At 36.6% G+C, this 18,692-nt stretch overlaps 3 protein-coding genes across 6 annotated transcripts; 1 reads left to right on the forward strand and 2 right to left on the reverse strand.

Annotated features, from left to right (window-relative positions):
- Nucleotides 1–107: 107 nt before the first annotated feature.
- On the reverse strand, nucleotides 108–8,297 carry LOC128678144 (mitochondrial glutamate carrier 1-like). Its single transcript, XM_053759489.1, has 8 exons — nucleotides 8,235–8,297; nucleotides 4,900–4,976; nucleotides 4,112–4,246; nucleotides 3,602–3,751; nucleotides 2,349–2,485; nucleotides 1,541–1,736; nucleotides 1,171–1,305; nucleotides 108–705 (listed from the first exon to the last, which is right to left on the reverse strand). The coding sequence occupies exons 2-8, from the start codon at nucleotides 4,938–4,940 to the stop codon at nucleotides 567–569; spliced, it is 933 nt and encodes a 310-aa protein (XP_053615464.1). The 5' UTR covers nucleotides 4,941–4,976; nucleotides 8,235–8,297; the 3' UTR covers nucleotides 108–566.
- Nucleotides 6,394–14,714, reverse strand: LOC128678143 (mitochondrial glutamate carrier 1-like). 4 transcript variants are annotated; one of them, XM_053759487.2, is made up of 9 exons: nucleotides 14,556–14,707; nucleotides 13,654–13,713; nucleotides 13,274–13,368; nucleotides 12,359–12,493; nucleotides 11,671–11,820; nucleotides 10,660–10,793; nucleotides 9,413–9,611; nucleotides 8,746–8,886; nucleotides 6,394–8,403 (listed from the first exon to the last, which is right to left on the reverse strand). In XM_053759487.2, coding segments are annotated over exons 4-9 (768 nt in total). In that variant the 5' UTR covers nucleotides 12,361–12,493; nucleotides 13,274–13,368; nucleotides 13,654–13,713; nucleotides 14,556–14,707; the 3' UTR covers nucleotides 6,394–8,261. The 4 variants fall into 4 exon arrangements, with proteins under 4 accessions (XP_053615462.1, XP_053615461.1, XP_053615460.1 ...); XM_053759486.1 differs by lacking the exon at nucleotides 13,274–13,368 and having other exon boundaries at nucleotides 14,556–14,714; XM_053759485.1 differs by lacking the exons at nucleotides 13,274–13,368; nucleotides 14,556–14,707 and adding an exon at nucleotides 14,136–14,154.
- Nucleotides 14,704–18,593, forward strand: LOC128678145 (uncharacterized protein). Its single transcript, XM_053759490.1, has 6 exons — nucleotides 14,704–14,740; nucleotides 16,251–16,362; nucleotides 16,655–16,775; nucleotides 17,233–17,395; nucleotides 17,637–17,830; nucleotides 18,147–18,593. Exons 2-6 carry the CDS (start codon nucleotides 16,276–16,278, stop codon nucleotides 18,332–18,334), a joined length of 753 nt encoding a protein of 250 aa, XP_053615465.1. The 5' UTR covers nucleotides 14,704–14,740; nucleotides 16,251–16,275; the 3' UTR covers nucleotides 18,335–18,593.
- The last annotated feature ends 99 nt before the right edge of the window (nucleotides 18,594–18,692 follow it).

Here is an 18,692-nt window from a genome sequence, read left to right on the forward strand (position 1 = left end):
GGGACTGTCACATGTGAATATGTAGTTCGGTAAAAAAAATATTGTTTTACAAAAATATTTGGTGATGTGACTGCAAACACTGGATGTATAAAATAAAATTAGCAGGCTTTGGTCCACAATAATATTTAATCATCAAAAACAACTTAACCTGTACATAACAAACAACGTAACGTTCTGGAAACATACGTACTTTGTGATATTAAATTCGAAGGACAGTCTTACAAATAGTTAATTCCTAAACGAAACCGCATAACCACTAAAAGCGCCTACTCTGCATCAGTCTGTGCAACAGAAAGTAAAACAGATATACAAAAGAAAGAAAAGTAGTAAGAACTTCCTTTTCTTTTAAATCCATGCATCCCTTTCTGTGTAACATTGACTTCAGCCATACATTACCCGCTTTAACTGGAATGAAATAGCACAACGTATCGTTCTGTGTACTTGTACTGAGAGAGAGAGAGAGAGCGCAATATATGTATGTTGCAGTGTTGCCTAGTGGACACGAGTCTTTACAAGACCCAACGAAGCCGTTGTGTCTTGTTATTTATTCTTCACTCTTCATGATTTTACTTGAGTCCCAACAAGGTTTCAGCTATGGCGAAGTAGTAGACAGTCTGAGCGATCGCGAACAGTGGGGCAATCACCATCATTCGACACGCCCCGCCTTTGTACAGCGCTGTAAAGCCCTCGTTCTTCACAGTGGTGCTGTAATGTAGAAAACCAGTTGATACGTAAACAGAGTAAACTACGGGTATTGTCATATTTTCTATTTTGCTCATACAAGAAACGGGGGAGACGGGACCATTGGGACAGATAATTTTGTTGCTCACAATTTCTGTACATTATTAGTTAAGTATGTAGATATGAGAGATAAATGGGTTATTGCAGAGTAGAGGATAAAATTCAATGTGGTGATGGTGACCCTTTTAATTCTTACTAATATAATAATTGCAAAAGTCGGTGTCACACTTTTACGGCTCGACCGCTGAGTATGAAATTTTGAATTGATATAGTTAATTTTCTTTATTTATTATTTAAGTTTTTTTTACAAAAACATGTACTTAAATGGTGACCTTAAAGTCTGAGGCTTTTTCTACAAAGTCAACCAATAAGATGCTAGGATAGAAACGGAGCTTCGGGCAATAGCTAAATAATGTCGGAAATGCTTACCTAAGGCAGTCTACGATAGAGCTGTATTGCTTGGCGCCGACAGTAAGCGTCTGCATGCGCGTTTTGATGACGTCCACCGGCGTCACCAAGAACGCAGCCACGCTCCCTGCCCCCAGCCCTGCTACGAATGAACACCTGCGACAATGCCGGCCATACATTATCTGTAAACCGTTCGCCAAACTTTGGCGGTCATACATTGCTGGTTTTCCGCCGTGGTAAATAAAAGCTGTCATACAAACTACGCAATGTCATGCATTCGCGACCTTGCGCCATCTGTCAGAGTTCGGGCTAACCGAACGTGAGTGTCTGCAAACAACAAGTAGTAAAAGTCACCGTAAAAGTGACAAGACTTCACAAATATTAGATGTACCAGAAGGGCGGCGGCTTCGTTGGGTCCGGGTTGGTAGCAGAATTGATCACCGCGAACAGCGGGAAGTAGATTAGGCAGAAAGACCACTCCCGCACGGTGGTCGCCGCCACACCCTTCCATAGTCCTCCGATCCCCTTCTCCTTTATCAGCTTGCTGGCCACACTCATCGCGGTGATCTTTGGTGCCGCTTTCCCCGCTGGAAATAGCATCCTACCTTTACAAATGCGAATGTTTCTAATATTTTTTTCTTTCGTTATATCTTTCGCCAATGAAAAAATTTTTTAGAAAAAACATGTGTACTTTCTAGTAATTTGATGTACTATTATAGAAGGGCGGCGGCGGCGGCTTCGTTGATCTGGGTTGGTTGTGGAATTGATCACCACAAACAAGGTTGAAAAAAATATGTAGTATGATAGTAAGTAATAGGACGAGGATGTGAGCGAGTGTGCGTGTGTCTTCTGCTGGACGGATTTCAATGAAATTTGGTACCTACACATGTAAAATGTGAGTAGGTAATCACAAACATAAAATGTGATAACCTACCTATAGTAGCGCAAAGCGCTTTTCATCCCGAAATTTCCTTAGAAGCCAAGCCTCCCGCGGGCTTAGCTAAAATTTTTGTTAACGGTAGACCCACAGACTTATGGTCTGTAACCGTTGTATACTAAATTCCATGTATTTATATTAGTTACCTAAGTATTTATTAATTGCAATGTTTTTTTCAAACTCACAAAATGCGATAAAATTCAGAGATATAGCTCTTAGGTAGTTATTTTTTTAGTTGATACTTCAACTTCAATTTCCAAACCTTTTTTAGCTTCGGCAGCGACGCGGCCTGCGTCTTGCAGTTGTATCTTGAGCAGCTCCATGGGAGTGGTCAGCGTCATGCCTGCCGCGCAGCCCGCCATCCCGCCGGAGATTATTTGACGAGATATTGGAATGGTTCTGTGTATATCAGTGATGGGTAATAACCCGGATTAAAACCCAGTTATCGACTCATTTCATGTGTGGATCTAGAGTAATAACTGGGTTTTAACCCAAACTCGGTTTTTAACTAGGGCTATGATCCATCACGATGTCAACGCAAATACTCTCTCTCCAAAGCGTAAGGAGGTTGAAGGTAGTTTGAAGTGCGAATGGAGAAGGACAGGACCTTTCAACCCGGAAAATTAACGCGGGCGAAGCGTGGCAAAAGCTGTACATAATAATTCACGCCTGTTTTCAACGGGGTAGGAAGAAATTAGGAAATGGGATTTCCACTTGCCACGATCCTGACAAATCTCAGTCGTCTCCTTTGTTATACGTATAAACTTACTCATCATTTTCTTCATGCATACACTCCGGTTATGGGTGCTTCTAATATCTTCCTTTTTTAAGAGATTCGACCACTACTTAGACATTAGAGGATTCGGATTCAAGATTTAGTTTTAAGACCGGTAGTACTTAAGTACTTACATCTTAACTATAAGTCAAAACTAAGAATTCTAAGAATAAGTAAGACAACTGTTAAATGAAATTTACTGTCTACTTTTACACAAAGTCTACTTAACCATCCTTACTCTACATAAGGAGCTACTTAATATTTATAAAGGCCACTGAAAATAACTGCTTCCGCCAGCATATAATTCCTCATAGTAGGTTTTATTATACTCCGTTTGTTTTAATAATTTAAAAATAACTAAAATCTTTAGGTACATGTCAATATGATAACTGATGGCACATTACAAATCAATTTATGTAAAAAAATTGAATATGTAATGGGCATCGAGGACCTATGTAGGTATACGGGGTACCTACTAGACCAAACAAACCTATAGAGGTGATGCTAGCACGAAAAGGTACCTAAGTATGTACCTACCAATTGCGTGAAAAAATTGTATGGAAAATCGATAGTTCATTTTATGTCCGATACAAACGCTGTTCAAACCGTACTTGGATTGAGTTCACTGAACCTACATTTAGTGCATTCTATATTTTTTAAATTCAACTTTAATATTAAACCAGATTTTGCCCGTGTGAAACTTTCTGTACCTAACCAATTACCATCATCAAACCATTTACCCGTCGGGGCCTGTAAAGTAGTAGCGGAAGTAGTCGTTGGAAGCCAGCTTGATGGCTTTCTCTGGAGTCACGAGGATGATGTTGACCGCCGACCCTCGATACATGCCGAAGTAGCCCTCTGCTGCGTACGTCTTTTTGAAACAGTCCAACCTTTATTTCAGACATGATTTGTTAGAAAAACCTGGATCCGAAGCTGGACAATGGATGTCCCAACTAACATGGGCGTATCTTGAGATATTTTTCTGGGTCTAAGGTCGGAGTTTGCCGTTAATGTTTCTGGAAGTTTGCGAATAAGCATGTCGTAATTTGAATCACGACACAGAGCCGAGACATTCTGGTTTGGAGAATTCTGGTGCAACCTACTAAGTGGTGAGCAAGGGCCCTGCCCTACCCCCACCCACTTCTTACGCGAATACCGGCGAAGCTCACTCGGCAAAATGCCCTCATTTAAACATTAAGTCATTAATGATACCTATTCAGCCCTACTCAAATAGTTAAACAATATCTTACATGCTCGAATATTGTCTCTTGCCATCTTTCCCAGTAGTTTGATTCTGTAGTCTAGTTTTGACCAAGTCTATGGGAAACACGCACGAGACGCCGACGATCCCAGCAATCCCGCCATTGATTACTTTTGGTAACACACTGTAGCGATAAGTTAATATTGATATCTATTATAACAAAGAGGTAAGCGTTTGTGAGTTTGTATGTTTGAGGCGCGTGATCTCCGTAACTACCAAACTCAGTAGTTTGTAGCTTGTGAGAAATAACTATAAATATAAAAATTGATGAGAAAAAGTGCTTGTGAAGGTCTAATTTCTGAATAAATGATTTGAATTTTGAATTTGAACCGGATTCAAAAATTATTAGTAGGTTATGTTTTATCTTAAAATTCCCACGGCAGCGAAGCCCCGGGCAACATCTAGTCTTTTATAATAATTTATAAACGACTAGATGTTGCCCGGCTTATATAATTATAAGCCCAATATAAATTGTAAAAACAGCTTCCTTAAATTCCCAACCGTATAGGTACCAAATTCATATTTAGTTAGGTACCTTCTAAGAAGTATATTTACTCGTACTTAAAATTCTCCCAATAGTAGTACGAAAATTAAAATATCTAATAAAGTCGTAAAGACACGCATACGACGTTTGTAGGTACGACATTTTTGAATATGCTACTCCACAAGGGGCCACAGGGGCGCACTGATTTTTCTTCCTTTCATCATACACGCAAATATACTGAGCTGATGATCTAATGAGCAACTCTAGTGATATAATTATAAAAAGATACTAACGAAAATTGCGCGGGCGGTTTTGGCGGGTCTTTAGCACCCATCCCGCTTACAGACTTAAAATTAGCAGCTGTTTATACCTGAAATAAAACTCACATTAAGGCCTAACTTACACTGGCACAGAGTAGAAGCGACATCGTCATCACGCAGTGTTGGGACTAACTTGACTTTTAAACATTCGAGAATTAGCCCAAGTATCGATAAAATTCTTCTGTAAGTAGCTGAGAGACTGGCAATGCATTTTTACACATGGGTCTACTCTTCTACGAGACTACAACTGAAACTTTGTATAGGTTCCATAGGGAGCGTACCTAATAAACATTACCACAGATTATATAATAGGTATCTACTTCTAATAGTAAAAAAAAATTTACACGTTTAGGAAGTTGAGAACATATGCCAAGGGCACAATAGAGTGAACGTGGTTAGATTGATCTAACATTGCAATCACGAAAGATACCGAAGGCGCTAATTCGTAGATAAATTTTAACTAGTAAGTACCTTCCGTTGATACTTTACGAGAGACGGAACCAAAAAAATACGACATCGCTACAGTACTCACGTATTTTTTTTATAAGTTATTACGTTGCACGCTATAGACTATTATAATTATACATTTTTAACACAAGACATCATTTTATCTATTCATGTGCAATGACTAAATTATTGGCGTTTCTATTGTAATTTTAGTACTCTGAACTTCATTTTCACCGGAATTCTGGACATGGACATACGGAGACAGAACAATGACAGCGTAATCACCTTATAATATTATATACTATTTTTACAGCATAGGCGACATAGAGGTCTTCGTAGATATAGAAGCGTGCATGGAAGTAGGTACGTCGAAGTACTTATTAAATCCATGCGTGGAATCCACAGACATTCAATACATCTAGATCATGGAATTAGTAGGTACGAAGTACTTACTAAATCCATGTTCTAGGTAAATTAAATGTCTATGGTGGAATTTGAGTTGCTGTATGGATCTTGGAAGAATACCTTTTTACACGAATATAAGCTTAGACTTAATAAAAGGGCGCGGATATAAAAACATCAATGTTTTTATATCTGTGCTTTTTAACCCCAGATGACAAACGGAGTTTCACGTGTCTATACGTCTGTCCGTCGATCGTAGCAGCCACAAGGCTGAACCAATTTTGATCTATTTTTTTTTATTTGAAAGACAATTAAATCGAGTTTTCTTAGCTATGCTTGGAATATGTGTTCATTGGAAACCGTCAGGTCTCTTTCTAGCAGATGAGAGAATGCCAGCAATTTCAGAGTCCAGGATTTCTTAAATTTTGTATGTAAATTAATGCGTCAAAATGCGTAAAGACTAAGCGTCATGAAGAGGATGCTTACTAAAATCTCTTTCAGAATACTTCTGTTTCAAAATATAGCTAACCCTTGTTAATACAAGGGTTTGTACAAATAATTTCTGAACGTCAATTAAAAAAAAATGTATTAAAAATAAGATATAAAAAACACGAGTAATCAGTTTTATCTACATTTATTAAACATCTAGACCTATTCAACAAAATTTCATTAACACTGTATGAGCAGGTATTAGTTAGATCACACTTAATTGACATTCCACTAAAGCAATAATTTTGAATATTATTCGATAACACTGAAGCATTTTCGAGTATTTTTACTGTCTTCAAAAAATACATAAAAGCAAATTTATCGATAACAATGAGATGTCTTTTTAATAATATTTTTTGATGGGTTTAGTCCCGGTATTCTTCCAGTTTCTTTCAAAAAGTCGGGCCCAAATCCAACCGGACCCATAGAGAAATAGAGCGGTGGACTGTTTTGGAAAACTGCTAAAACACTGAGCATAGACCCATCCCTGATTCTAAGCGTTTCAGCAAAATATTTATATTATATTTGTATATTTATCATTGTATAGTACCTAGATGACGAACTAAAATGTCTCGTGCAAATTTGCTTACATAAGATCAACACCTATTAAGTGCTTGCTTATAACGTGACAATTTATTGCAACGAGAAGTGTGTGGTAACTAAATAATTAGAAAACCAAATAAGTGATTTTTGTAACATGGATTATGTATTATGATAAAAAAAAACTTTGTACTGAAATCATAATTATTTTTCACAAATATTTTTTTATCCGGACGTAACGATTGCCTCATTTAATTAATATTTAGGTTTATTTAAATGCAATGAAAAAGAAAACTGCTAAAATCTCATACACGTTAAATTGACATTTATAAATATTTTTTCTTTACACCGCTATCTATAATTCACAATTGTTATAATTATTGTCATTTTAACGATCTAAGTAACAGGGTATATTGGAGTAGATACATAAATCATTATAAACTTCCTAATTTGCACCAATCACAAACGTTCGTTACGAATTATAAAATAAGATGATAAGACTTTAACATTACTTTTTTATCAAATAAAAATGTTTAAGTATGAAGTGGATTTCATACCTTTGATATACTTGAGTAATAACGAATAACTAATTATTAATATCATCTGAGTATAGAACTTATTAAAGTGCCAAATAAAATGAACACTAATCGAATGAAAATTTTTGCAAAAAATATAGCTATAAACATCACTTTGTATAACTCAATTAATTTACATAATAAAAATGGCAACAATATTTAAAATTAATCAACAAAATATCACTTCAATCTAACAGGTGTCTATCGAAAATATTTGAGCTAGAGAGATGCAGGAAAATATCTATGGTATGGAAATGTTTGTTGTCTTAGTTTATTTTCTCGCAATCAAATTGCATTGTATAAAAATAATAGCGAATATATCGTTAATAAAATGCACTTTCCTTTATTTAACAAAAAAACAACAAAGTGCAAAAAATATAACTAAAAAAAATATACATAATTTACCAATTAAATTGATAAATTAATGACTTAATTATATCGATTCGTTATTTGCTATAAAAATAAAACAAAAAGCGTTACAGTCGTTATATAACAAAATTGTCTGCTTAACAAAAAAATAATTCCTTAAATAAAAATAAATTATTGTCACAAATAGGATATGTCACGACTCCACAAATACAATCAAAGACGATAAATATTCTTATTACATTTCATTCAACACATATTATATTTTGTTCGTTTAGAGCGCTTCAAAGAATGCATACTAGTAAAAAGCACAAAACCTAGACCTGTTTCACCGACACAATATATCGTGCTGTTTTACCGACTCAACTTATAATACTGTTTTACCCTCACAGCAATATCAATGTCAGAACATTTTCAACGCGAGTAATTTAATAAGCATGCATTCTCAGTAGTGTTATTGGAAGAAAACATGAATTCTTAAATTCTTACCACATGGTGTCAGATAGGCTAACGGATTCACTTCTTGAGTCCTAGAAGTTGTTCGGCGATGCCCAGATAGTAGACAGTCTGGGCGATGCCGAACAGAGGAGCGATCACGATCATACGGCAAGCGCCACCTTTGAAGAACGCCGTCGGACCTTCGTACTTCAACGTTTGCCTGGAATACAAAATACAACAATTCACAAGTGAATAACATAAGGTTCGATAAACAACATTGGTTACACTCGTCTGTCTACAGTTTTCTTGGTCTTTGTTTTGATGGCGGCTCGTCGGAGCAGCAACCTGGCATCTTCAGCTACGAGGGTGTTCAGCAAGAGGCGCAACGCATCGAGGACCAAGGTCCTCTTTTAGTTAGTTTCTCTCATCCAACTATTTGATGTGCAAGCAGCACCTCAAAAATATAAAAACAAGGTGGTTTAACCACTTATTTCATATTGTAATCTGGAGATAAAACTAAGGGTAATAAAAACGATGCACACGCTACACGAAGTGCACTCACACGACACAGTCCATTATGGAGGAGTACTGGCGCTCGCCGGTGCCCTTGGTGAGCGTCTGCATGCGCGTCTTCACCACGTCCATGGGGTTCACGGCCAGCGCCGCCGCCGACCCCGCCAGGCAGCCCGACCCGAACGACCACCTGGATCAATTTATTTATTAAAGTATTGAATAATTCAAGTAAATATAATACTAATAGTAATTTCTACCAGAGGTCTACATGTGCTCATATAAATCTTATTATTATTTTTCTGATTGGGGACGCTAGATGTAGAACTTGGTACAAAAGTCGCCTGCATGGGTACCTATTTCTGCCGCCAAAAAGCAGTGCTTTCATTGTTGTGTTCCGGTTTGATAGGCGATGTGATGTGGCAATGTGATAAAATACCCGTTGGTGTTTCAAGCGTCTATAGGCAGCGGTGACCACTTACCATCAGGTGGGCCGCACCTGTTCGTCGGCTTGGTAGTATAAATGAAATTAACCAGAACTCAGTAGTTAGTATACTTGTGCTACGATACCCCCGACAAATAATGCAATGGTTTCCATAGAGTCAATCACGGTCCAAGTAGATTAGTCATTCAATAAAGCCGAAATCTGAATCAATCATCCTCCTACCCTCATGTATGTATATACTAAATCAAATACAACATATAAAAGATCGTCTCACCAGAAAGCAGTAGGTCCGCCCGGAGTCTCCCTGGGCCCGAAGTCGTTCAATGTAGCGAATAGTGGGAAGTAGATGACGCTGAACGAGACGTCCCTAGCAGCGGTCGCTGTTATTCCTTTGTACAACCCTAGGATGCCGCGCTCTCTTAACAGTTTTCTGGTTAGCTCTATGGCCGTCACGCGAGGGACTGTACGGCCCTCTGTTGGAAAACAATAAACATTATCAATAATAAATAAATTTAAAATCCCACTAACAATAAAAAAATCGAAAGTTTATGTGTAACTATGATTGTCACTTCTCCGCGCTCAAACCACTTTAATATAATAATTTTAGACCCGCGCATATGATACACTATGAAATCTCCGTAAGCTATAATCGTGTGTTCATAATATGTAATTTGATTAAGTACCATACCTAATTATATATGTATTTATATGAACTAAGACATAATTTACACAAAGAATGCAAAAAAGGAGTCGCTGGAAACAAAGTTAATTCTTGCTATATCTATTGCATGTTGTGCTTATCATGTAGTATATAAACAACAAACAATAATGAGTAAACACAGTAATCACAAACGCGTTTGATAACATATTGACAAATAGATGTTCACCTTTAATTCACTTATAACTTCGTACAATCTAATCAATATTATGTATGATGAAAGAAAACTTATCGCGTGCTTACATCATTTTTATTGAGAGACGAATGTGGATAAAAAATTCGTTCGATGTATAATACTTTGAACTTTAACTTATGTTATAATTATACTTATAAGAACGAGTGGTCAGCGGTAATTGAATATTTCCTTTATTTGTGTATTGTATGCGAATTTACATGATTCTAGGTGAACGGGAATTACTCGATAGGTTATCGCAAAATATGTGACATAAATATCTTCTGACCGTGTTGATTAAAAAGTTTGATATTTTCACAGCTAAAAGTTAGATTTTCAAAGAACGTGTGTAAGTGTGCTATGACGATAAAGGCCCGTTCACACCGAATGCATGGGCAGTACGAGTGAAATTTTAACGTTCGCGTGCACGCGCGTATTCTATGAACACACATGTTACACTTCCATACAATGGTGCAGCAAAAGTGTGCCTTTAGTCGTACATGATATACATATTTGTATACTACACATAGTAAGACATAGCTTGACTGTGCCTAATAATAAATTAATGTATAATAATGTAGAATCTGAATTATGATACCTATATTTGACAATTAAATTAATTGATCCATACCCGCTTTAGCCTGCGCGGCGACGCGTCCGGCGTCCTGCATCTGGATCTTGAGCAGCTCCATGGGCGTCGTGATCACGATCTGACAGGCACCCGCGCTGCCGCCCGCCAACATCTGACGGAATATCGGCAGCGAACTGGAAGTGTTTATGTCAATCAAATTAAGAATGAGGTTCTTGTCGATGGAGTATTTATTACTCTCTTCGCTGCCATAGATTTTATTTCCCAATACGGCACGACCTTTGCCTTGTCATTTATTTCATCTATGAGTATTTTTTCATAGTTTTCCTTTCCCTGTTTTAGCTTTATTTAAGCTTGAAGTGTTTATGTATACCGTATATTAATCAGAGTTCACAAGATGCACCCCAAAAGCGTAAGAACTAACGGACACAAGTACTTTTAAGTGCTTATATCAAACAATAAGTATGTATGAGGCCGATACTGAAGACGTAGCTCATACTAATAGTAGCTGATACATAATACATACAGAAGTTATAGTATACTAATCAATCCATACATATAAGTAGGTATTATGTCGAACATCAATTTGCGTTGAGTATTCGATATTTTTTTATTGCGTAAAGTAACTTTATCTTTTTCAGTGTATATTTACATAGTATTATTCGACGACTATAAACGTCGTATGGCAGTTTCCGTTTGTCGTCAAGGTATCAAAATTTAAAGGACGGTTATCATAAATCAGATTAATGTACTTTGATACCATATTTTGGTATACACTTCAAAAATCTCCCTAATCTGTGCTGAGATCATCTTAAACTAAAAACAAGTGTGATCAAATTAGATAGAAACTTTCCACTCAATTTCTAAATAAAATTAATTGAATTAAATATAATACAAAGCGGTAAGATAGGTGACTTTTAAAACTGGCACGTGATGATGGACAGAACTTATTAGCGTTCTGTCCAGTTTCTTGTCGTCTTTATAATACACGAGTTTCTTTCTGGAAACGAAACTAAAGTTATGTTACGATGTCTATATGTAAAGTCGTCATACCCGTCCTTCTGCGTGAGGTAATGGCGGAACATGTCGTTGGCGGCCAATTTGATGGCCTTCTCCGGCGTGATGAGTAAGATATTCACCGCGGAGCCCCGATACATGCCGAAGTAACCCTCCGCTGCGTACGTCTTCTTGAAGCAGTCCAGCCTAAAAACAATCGAGGAACATGTTATGCACGCACACTATCGACAAACAGGCGATATTCGGCGGTCTTAACGACATTCCTGTTGTAAAATACGCTCACATACAAACTATGCTGTATGTGTATAACCGGCATTATTAACATCTGTTAAGAGGTGGGACATGTAGAACTACATTCCACTAGATGGCGGTAGTCGTGAAAGTAATGTCAGATACCTTTAGGCGAATTGAATAAAATCCGATACTGGTGTTAGCACGAATAAGAATAACCGGTGGGGCCGGGTAAAATCATATGAATTTGTTAGTAATAAATTTTAAGATAGTCATTACTTTCGACCGTAAAATAGGGTAAACTAACGAAACATTAATATATTAACTGCCAACAATCGCGTAAGCTGTTCAAAGATTAAATTCCAAAGTACCTACCTAGTAATAGTAACGGTTTATACAAACACATGTCACACATGCTTATCAAGAAATTTAAAATTCAATGAGGTAAAAAAATCATAGACTCTAATGGGAATCGAACTCCTCAGATACTCACATGCTCTTGTACTGCTTCTCGCCTTGTGGCCCCACCGTCTGGTTCTGGAGCCTGGTCTTGACCAGGTCCAGGGGGAACACCACCGACACGCCCACGATACCCGCGATGCCGCCATTTATGATCTTTGGCAGTAGCCTGGAACATTATTACTGGTTATAATTATCGTATTGTATTTTTTTTTAAATTAAAATATCTAGGTAATGCTTAATTTGAAATGTCGCGCCCCACTAGCGCAACTTACACAAAAACATTTTAGGGTTCCAAAATTAAAAATGGCACCTTTGTAGGAACACTTTGATGTCAGTCTGTCAAAACCTTTTAGAAAGGTATCAAATTGAAACTTATAACACATAGGTCTGTACCTAAAGTATTTGCTGCAAATCTTCTAGCTGGTCAAAAAAATAGGATATCAAGAATCACGGATTTTGCAAGAACAAGATCTTACAACACATGACAAAAATTTTTAGGAACCCTATGTACACGAGTCCGACTCGCACTTGACCGGTTTCTTTTTAGTATGGGTACTGTTAATCTGTGGTATAGGCAATGAGATAACGGAGCGTCATTTCAAACGGGACAAGGTCCATCACATTATGCTGCTTACAGACATTAAAAATATTACTTTTTTCATTACTTGTTAAAGAAAAACTTATTGGTATAATTTTATTGGTATTGTAATTTTCAATGCTTGTTGTGTAGCAAAATGACATTGATGACTGGCCCAAGGCCACTAAATGTCTTCACGAACTAAATTGATTCTCAATGGTTTCTGTAATGGTGTAATAGATCGATGTAGTGATTTTATACGAAAAATATTATTTACTATAAGTACATGGTTTCAGTTTAAAAATCTACAATCTTAGGCTATTTTCTAAAATACAAAAATGAAAAAATGCAAAAAAACTTTTTGCATACCTTATGGATAGTGTTATCACTTGTTATAACATCAATTAAGAGTGATTGAACCAATTAACACATATAGGGCATGTCCTGTTACCAATAACAAACATCTGCAATATGTTTGTTTGTTATACAAAAATCAATGGAAAAAATATTGTCATTTAAAGTTGTATTAAATTATCTATTACATTATTTAAAAAAAATTATAAACATGTTTTATTGTGCCTTCAAGTTTAATTTTAAAAAATATAATAATATTAGATAGCTTTCTGTGAAAAAAATTGGTATGATTATGTTAAAGCAATTAAATTATATTAAAGCAATTAAATTATATTAAAGCAATTAAATGCAAAACAATTTGAAATTTTAACAATGATATAGATATAGCAACTTACGCAAAATGTTGAGGTGGTTGTGCGTTTGAGGTACTCATTATTATTATTTGGTGTCTGTTCCTGTACAACATAAAATTATAGTTTTATTACAGGGTTGCCTATGAAAAAGGAGACAAATATTTTATAAAGATTGTAGTTGGTTTGCTTCATTCACTAACTTTGATTAGACTCAGATGCAAAAATATATTTTTTTTCTTTTAATCTATTGATTAAAGTTTCTTTTTCAGACCTTGTAGCAAATTCAATCAATTTGTAGCAAAAATAAAATTTCATAAGATTTTCAATAAACCCAAAACAAGTAACCTTATTGTAGATAAAATATGCAAAATAAAACAAGACTCAGTGTCAAACTAGTTTGTCAGCATGCCAGCCTGACCTTTGTAAGTTTTTCATAGAACATCAATTGCTTTATTTTTATCAAATATATTATTTTACGTTATACAAATCAAATATATTATTTTACATTATACCTATATACTTACATCTAGTATCTAGTTATATCAACAGCACTAATTTTACTGGTAGAGGATAGATGATCTGGACTGTTTTTATTGAAATAGTGTCGTTGGCAACAATCACAAGCTATTATTAGATCATATAACAACATGTTATGAGAGCAAAAAATGAGCAAAATTGTGTTTCATGTACATTATCACATTTTAAAACATCAAAAGTAAAAATATTTAAAGAGTATTATCAAAAATTAGGACTTGGTTCGTATTAATTAATTTTTCTGGCGAGAAAAATATAATATTTATTATAATTATTGCTCTTTAAAATATTATTTAATTTTTAACTTTTTAAGAAATTAGGTAGCTATCCATATTTTTGTCGAAATTAGTAAGCGATCGATATTTACCCTTGCTACATTAAATTTTAAGAAATAATATTAAAATACTTACTTTATAATGCTATGTGTGTACACAAAAATTTAATAAATTTGAATTTTAAGTTTCAACGTGATAAAATAAAAACTTAAAAAATAAAAACCGATCCGACTAGATTTCCTGTGAATAAAAATCGATATTAACTGATCGACCTGACTGACAGTGACACACAGCACAGCAGGCCGCGATCTTGGCAAGGGGTGAGATTGACACTGACAGACAGACAATAGCTACGCAGAACTGGCACACATGGATTTCACCAGTTACCCTTACCTGAATAGATTTCCCCCTCGTGATGTAAACAAAAAAAAAACATTATAAATATTTTACACGGATGGAATACGATATGGATATAGATGGCACTATGCAACGATCTCTTATTTAATTTATTTACAACGATTTATAAAAAATGTACCAATCGTATTCCTACGGTACCAACCTTGTAAAAATAAGATCGGTTTCCTGTTTTCTTCCAACTAGTCAAAGACGACATACGTACTAATTTTCCTTGATTGATTTTTCCTAAAGAAAATACTCACGTGCGTGGATGCAATATATACACATAATATAACATTAATTTAATGAAAATAATTATGTATCTAACGCTAACTAAACATACATTTTTTTTCGTATTAACACCTGGCGGCTTAGAACAGATATTAGGTTTAGGTATTACAGCATTTATGGTTGTTTGTTATTATCATTAAAAATAGCATATACACATATATTAGTAGTTATGTAGCTAAGTATATATTAATAGTAAATACTTAAAATACAAATATATAACAGAAAAACCTCCTACATACTACTCGTAACGTAACACAATGAAAGGTGGAAGAGATTGTATCCATCATTAGATGAACCTCATCGAGATATAATATTATAGTTCGATGGATGAAACATATACCGAACTATCCATTTATACGTTCACTTCTTTTGTGTGATAAGGATATGTACCTATATTTCCCTGTTCCATTCTGTAATTAGGAAACGAAATATTATAGTCGCAAGTCTTTTCTACGATTGATTTTATTTATTTTATTATATATTGAATTTTTACGTAACTTGATATAAATTCTTAGTGCGAGGCAAGGGCGGTCCAGCTTTGGCACTTTCGGGGGAAATTGGTTACGTAGTCGTGTCAAGTCACAAGAAGTTATATTTTAATTTAAAAATCATAGATACAAGCAAAAAGTAGGTTAATGTAATTACTGTAAGTACTTAAAAATAGCAACCTATATTTAATATTTTTTAGAACAAAATCCCCCTGGATCCGCCCTTGGTAAAAGGGTTAGGTACTTTACTTTTTATTTGTATTGTATCAAAATTCAGTAATAAGTACCTACTTAGGTATGGGAAAAAAGATTTTGAGAGAAAATGTTTGAACCATTTCCAGCAAGTTGATAACAAAACAAAAAACAACTGCCAATGAGAGATGCGAACTGCAGATGCAACAGACATTACTTTTACCCTATTCGTAAAAGTAATGTCTGTTGCCTTTAGGCGATTTGAATAAATTTGACACCACCAGCAACACACTCTATAAGAAAGAATACTGTAGGGATTGCAAGTATTTCATGGAAGAAAATATAACGGCCGAAAGTGATAGTGATTTTATTTGTGGTCTGAAGAATCGCGGCCTATTTTGTTCCTATGAAATTGCAGCATCCAACGGCTATTAAACTTTATCGATCCCTTTCTACTTCCCAGAGCTTCCGTGTTCAAGACATATAAAATGATCAGACCCTTGATAACACATCATAGTTTGATTTGTGATCATACAGTTGAGACCCTAACACCAGAAATGTTTCTCAAAGTTTTTGTAAGTAACTAATTTCAATTGATAAAAAAATTACATACTCAGTTCGGATGTATACGAGATCTTTGTTATCCTTATGATACCTACTTTTAAACACAACGTAGGTACTTAATTAAAAATGTGAAAATACTACAAATGTTTTTTAATAATCAAATTAAATTAAGTAAAGCAAGTACACTATATTTGACTTGATAAAATCCGGCTCGAAGGACAATACATTCGGTGTGGGTTGGTGTAGGTGCAATGTTGATATAATTATACTGGGAGGGAAAAATCTTTTATTTTATCTGTGAAGGTATCCCTGGTGGTGGTGAGCACCGCAGTGGCTGTCAGCAAGCCTGACAAGCGGAGCGCTGGATGGGAGCCGGCTGTGTGGCCGCCCGTGCCCGTCGCCTGGGCGCCGCTTGCTGCACCTGGTAACCCATCTGGCTCCACACTCCGACGTTTGTGGATGCTTTCCGGTCGCATCCCCGGCCATACAACGTCGGAGTCAGCCTAGGAACTGACTTTCTTACTGTTTCTTTTTTAGTTCGCAGAATACATCTAAAGCCTAAGTAAATTAGTTTAATGAGTTACTTACGATTCAAGTCGTGTCATGGTGGTGGCCCAATCGTTTACATAAAAGTTCTAGAGATAAATGACTGATATCTGAATGCATTATCTTCTTTTTCCCGCTAAAACTACTGGACTACCGGTAGAACTCGATGAGATGAGATGAAATTAATGTGCCTAACTGGATCAAACCTGGAATAGCACAAAGGTTATATACCATTTATCCTACACCGAAATTTTCAAGATATCTGGGATCCAGACGCCGTGTATAGTCAATATTTATGTTTAAAAAGTTGCCGTAGTTACAGTTTTTTTTTCCAGATCCCAGTTCAGACGTGGCGGGCGCAGTAGCGGCAGCTAAAGCGGCAGCGGCTGCTGTGATGGCCGCGCAGCACGAGGTGGCTGCAGCGAAGCACGCCGCCTTGGAGCAGCAAGGCATCGCCAGCGCCAAGGAAGCCGCGGCCGCTCATGCCGCTCATAAGAGGTCAGCAAAGAGTCTTTTTATGGGAGTGACCACTTTCATAATGTTATTGACACCACGGAAAGACCTGTATCGACACTACAAACAATGCTTAAATGATGAGCCCGACGAACGCATTTCCGATAAAGAGTTATCATCAGAAACTATTTTTACGTGGGAAGATAAATCTGTGGCATCGCTTGGCTGTAGTAGACACGCAAAGAATATTTTGCGTGTCTACCTAATACCAGGTCTTCGTCCACAGTGAGGAAGCAGCTCGTCACGCCCGCGCGCACGCTCTAGAAGCAGCGCAAGCGGCGGTACAGGCGCAGGCGCAGCTGGCGGCGGCAAAAGCGCGTGCGGCGGTCGCTCAGAAGATTGCGGCTGCTAGGGAAGCTGCAGCAGCCAAAGCCATACACCGCGCCGCACACAACCAGGCCGCCCGGCTGCAGAATGCTGGTAGGATAAGCAAACGTGTATCTCTACATCGAAGTAGTTTTTGCTATGAGTTACGTACCTTTATCGTAGTTTAGTTAATGTAGATTCAGCAGTACCTATCGAACTAAGATATCTTTCACACATACACGTGAGGATCACATCGGGCGAAAGTCAAGAGTGAGGGGAATTGAACTAAAGATAAATAGGTTTCTATACCCTCTTTTGCTCAATTCAATTTAGTTGTAAAAACAGTTTTTCTTCCTATAAATGTGTCCATCAGACTGCTCGTTCTTTTGTCGTTGACTTATATACAAATTTTGGAACGTTCATTTTCCAGACATTGAATCCCTGAAGCTCTCGGTGATCCAAAGTTCAGGCGCTGCTGGAGCCGCCGGCGCGGCCCAGCACACAGCCGCCGCCGCGGCCGCCGCGCTGCGCCCCGGCGGGCCCGGCTGGTCCCCGGAGCCCTGGCCCAAACCCTGGCCAGTCTGGTCCCCACCCGCCGCCTCCTGGGGGTGGCCCTGACTTAATTGCTATAGTGCCGTAACAGAAGTTAATTGTTAGGATCAAACAGCTGAGTAATAAAAATAACTAACTGTATAAATAGCCTGATATTTTTACATAAAAATAAATTTCGCTTTGTTTTGTGTGCTAAGGTTTTTATCAATTTGTATTGTTTTTAAAATTGTTTTTACATAATTTGTATTGTTTTTTAATACGTTACATAGTTCCTTTCTTTAGCGACTTAACTTACTACTTAAAAAATATACAATTACTTATACGACTACTATTTTTTTATTGATGCTCATATAACATAACACAAGATTTATAAAATCTATTTGCGAACCTCCTCTACCTATCCTGAATAACTATAATCTTATTT

The sequence above is a fragment of the Plodia interpunctella genome, chromosome 19, assembly GCF_027563975.2.
Source record: "Plodia interpunctella isolate USDA-ARS_2022_Savannah chromosome 19, ilPloInte3.2, whole genome shotgun sequence".
Classification (NCBI taxonomy): Eukaryota; Metazoa; Arthropoda; class Insecta; order Lepidoptera; family Pyralidae; genus Plodia; species Plodia interpunctella.